Here is a 3,183-nt window from a genome sequence, read left to right as displayed (position 1 = left end):
AACTTGCATTAAGTGCTCTTAGTAGCGATATAATCATATACTGACATAGAACAGAAGTGTTCCACTTATTATGTTACTTCCACTGGGTTTGACTAGTAACCATGGTTTAAGTTTCGGTTGAAGATGAATGCGTTCTTGGTAAAATCAGAAACCAACACACTATATATATAGATAGAAGTTCATCAAGTCAACAATGGCTTACCCCATTTGGAACTGCAGTGACATACAAGACTAGTTTGACCCAATTCCCATGCCCTTAGGAAGGATGGAAACCATATGGATATAATAAAAGTAATTCTGCTAAGATGCTTCACACCTAAAAAAAAGAAAAAAGAAAAACCATCCAGTCACTTATATGGTTTCCAAATTAACAAATTCTAGAAAACTGGGAGGATCAAAACATCGAAATTTCTAAAATAAAATGAAGAAAGTTACCCTCAGTCGGCTTTTAATGATGGTTTTACAAAGCTTAAGACAACTACTCTGGGTACTGAACTATGATGTAGAGCTTTTCCATGATGAAATCTCAGAATCTCTCATCTACAGCTATCGATATGAGACAATATGACTACATTTCTTAAATGACAGTTTAGTGGACCTCTGCAGCTTATGCGATTGCATGGTCTTCAAAAGGATGAACCAATTGCATTTATTGAATTGTTTACATACAAACTATATAACATACACAAAAACACAGAAGTGTATGCTGTCAAAGAATCCAGAGTAAAGAAGTTCTACAACTTCAGAACTGTAAGAGTTCTGAGCAACTAACAGGTATGCAATGATGACTTTAACTTGATTATGGATTAAACATGACAAAATTTAAGGCTGCAATGACTCAATTTGATAGTCCAACCTATCTGCAACAGTCCCTATGAGCTGCTGTTGAAATTCTGGTTACCCAGGAGAGATGATTCCCAAGTGAGCGAAGCAGCCATGATTCCTGAGAGAAACTGCACAATGTCATCCATACGTGGACGACTAGCTGGATCCTTCCTCAAACAACTCTCTGTTAGTCTGGCAAGAGACAGAGCTAGGTCCAAAGGATAATTTGCTCCTAGAGAAGGATCTAATAGTCCTCCTAGCTTTTCTGCTTCACTTCCCTCCTGGAGTAAAGCTTTTAACCCATCAGAAAAGATCAAATCTTCCCCTTGCGATGAAACAACATCTTTTCCGCTTAATAGTTCCAGCATCAAAACCCCAAACGCATACACATCCAGCTTCGGAGAGACCAAACCATTCTCTAAATACTCAGGTGCCAAATAACCCATTGTCCCAACAATGTGCTTTGTCAAGGTGAAATCATCACCTTCCTTCCCTTCGGTAGACCTTGCTAAACCAAAATTGGCTATCTTAGCCCTGAAATCGCTGTCCAGAAGAATATTGCTGCTTTTTATATCTTTGTGGATATGAGAAGGGTTGGTATAGCTGTGAAGATAATTAAGCCCCATGGACACATCCAGTGCAATCTGTACCCGTTGTGTCCAGCTTAAAACCTTTGTGTTGCTCATGTTGCCTTGGACCCAATTGCTTAGAGGTCCATTCATGGCATACTCATAAACAAAATACCAATGCCCCTCTCTGAAACACACACCCGAAAGCCTGATAATATTGATATGGTTGATCTTGGAGAGTAAATTGATTTCTTTAGAGACATCTCCATCTATCTTTTTAATAGCAGCTAGGTCTCCATTAATGGTTCCACGATAGACAGATCCACTGATCCAGCAGCTGGAACTGAAATTCTCTGTTGCAGCTTGCAAATCTTCAAATTTATACACTTTAATGGATTGAGCAATGTCAGCAATACCTGCAAGGAACTCGCTGGATTCTTCCTCTGACTTCTTGTCAACTGTTGGTTTCTGATATGAATCGAAGCTTTTCGATATGATAGTTGAATCATCAGTGCTCCTATTGGTGATGAGTATGTGATTGGCTCTACTCCGTTTGCGGATGAAAAGAAACCAGGCGGTGAGAAAGACAGCCAGCATGATCCCAATTGTTGCAGCAATTCCAATAACAACATAGACCCATGTTTTCGTTGATCCTTTATTTTGTGATGGAGACAAAGATGGAGACGATGGAGGTGGGGAAGGGGGAGGTGGTGGGGTTAAGGTTTGGGAAAAGGAAGGTGGGTTCTGTAAAGGAACAAGGAGTGTTGTGAATGGGTAAATGGTATAGGAGGACTCAGAAAGATCATTAGCCTCAAGTGTTTGCAGGACATCAGCTCCAAACTGAGCACTTACAGAGGAAACAGAATCACCAAAAGTGATTGTATAACTAAGTAGATAGTTGTTGCCAGCATCACTTTGATTCTTGGTGGGACAAGCACACCGAAGGGGTACATGAATCCTTTGGCCAACATAGATGTTAGTAGCAGAGGTATTGGATTGGTTCTGGATAGCTTGACAGGTAGAAAGACCTTGGAAGGTGTTGTTAGCAATCAAGAGAGGAGTATCATTTGATTGAACAGAGTAAGTTGTGTTTGCCTGCGAATACTGACCTGAACAAGAACAATTGACGGGAATGATCACCTCCTTGTTTGTTTCAAAGGTTGCAGTGTTGGAGACTGAATTAATCTGGGCGAGCTGAGATGGATCAGAGCTAAAGAGAGCTGCGATGAGAGGAACTGTGGAATATGGCGGCTGAGATCTGAAGATGAGATAAGTCTCGCAAGTTGCGTTGACGCCATTGCAGGAGTAACCAAGAACAGAAGTTGAATTATCTGCAACTTCGCAATCATTGAAGGCCTTCCCAACATAGGGTTGCTGAGCAAGACTATGAGAAGAGGAAGAAATCAAGGAAAGGATGCAGGAAAGGACGAGAGATTGAAGAACATCCATTTGCAGATAACAAGGGAAATGCAAAACCCAGAAACCATAGAACGTATCAGTTCTATAAAAGGTCTAAGACCGATCATCTACTTTTTTTATTGTTTATTGTCTTTTTTAGAATCTTCCAACATGGAGGCGGAGTGGGTGGGTGGGAGAGGATACATGTTTGACTCCTTCTCATAATCCCTTCCTTCGTTCTCCATTGCGATTATTTGAAGGGATCAAAAGGAGGGTGACCTTATCTGCGTATCTGCGTGCAGGTAAGAGGATCAGAAAGAACGCAGGAAGGAAGGAAGAAACTTAACAGTTGTTAAATTTGAATCTGATAAACGATAGTGACTACGTTGAC

The 3,183-nt window shown here is 40.7% G+C and overlaps 1 protein-coding gene across 1 annotated transcript; it reads right to left on the bottom strand.

Annotated features, from left to right (window-relative positions):
• Positions 1–467: 467 nt before the first annotated feature.
• On the bottom strand, positions 468–2,924 carry LOC149014817 (lysM domain receptor-like kinase 4). Its single transcript, XM_089156031.1, has one exon. The coding sequence runs from the start codon at positions 2,841–2,843 to the stop codon at positions 873–875; it is 1,971 nt and encodes a 656-aa protein (XP_089012157.1). The 5' UTR covers positions 2,844–2,924; the 3' UTR covers positions 468–872.
• Positions 2,925–3,183: the final 259 nt, after the last annotated feature.

Source organism: Hakea prostrata, chromosome 5, assembly GCF_041222555.1.
Source record: "Hakea prostrata isolate BN-2017 chromosome 5, UWA_Hpros_2, whole genome shotgun sequence".
NCBI lineage: Eukaryota > Viridiplantae > Streptophyta > Magnoliopsida > Proteales > Proteaceae > Hakea > Hakea prostrata.
This window is presented reverse-complemented; position numbering and strand designations above follow the sequence as displayed.

Bases quoted from the DNA above. Each gene is read 5' to 3' on its own strand.
- LOC149014817 (XM_089156031.1), bottom strand. From the start codon at position 2,843: ATGGATGTTCTTCAATCTCTCGTCCTTTCCTGCATCCTTTCCTTGATT.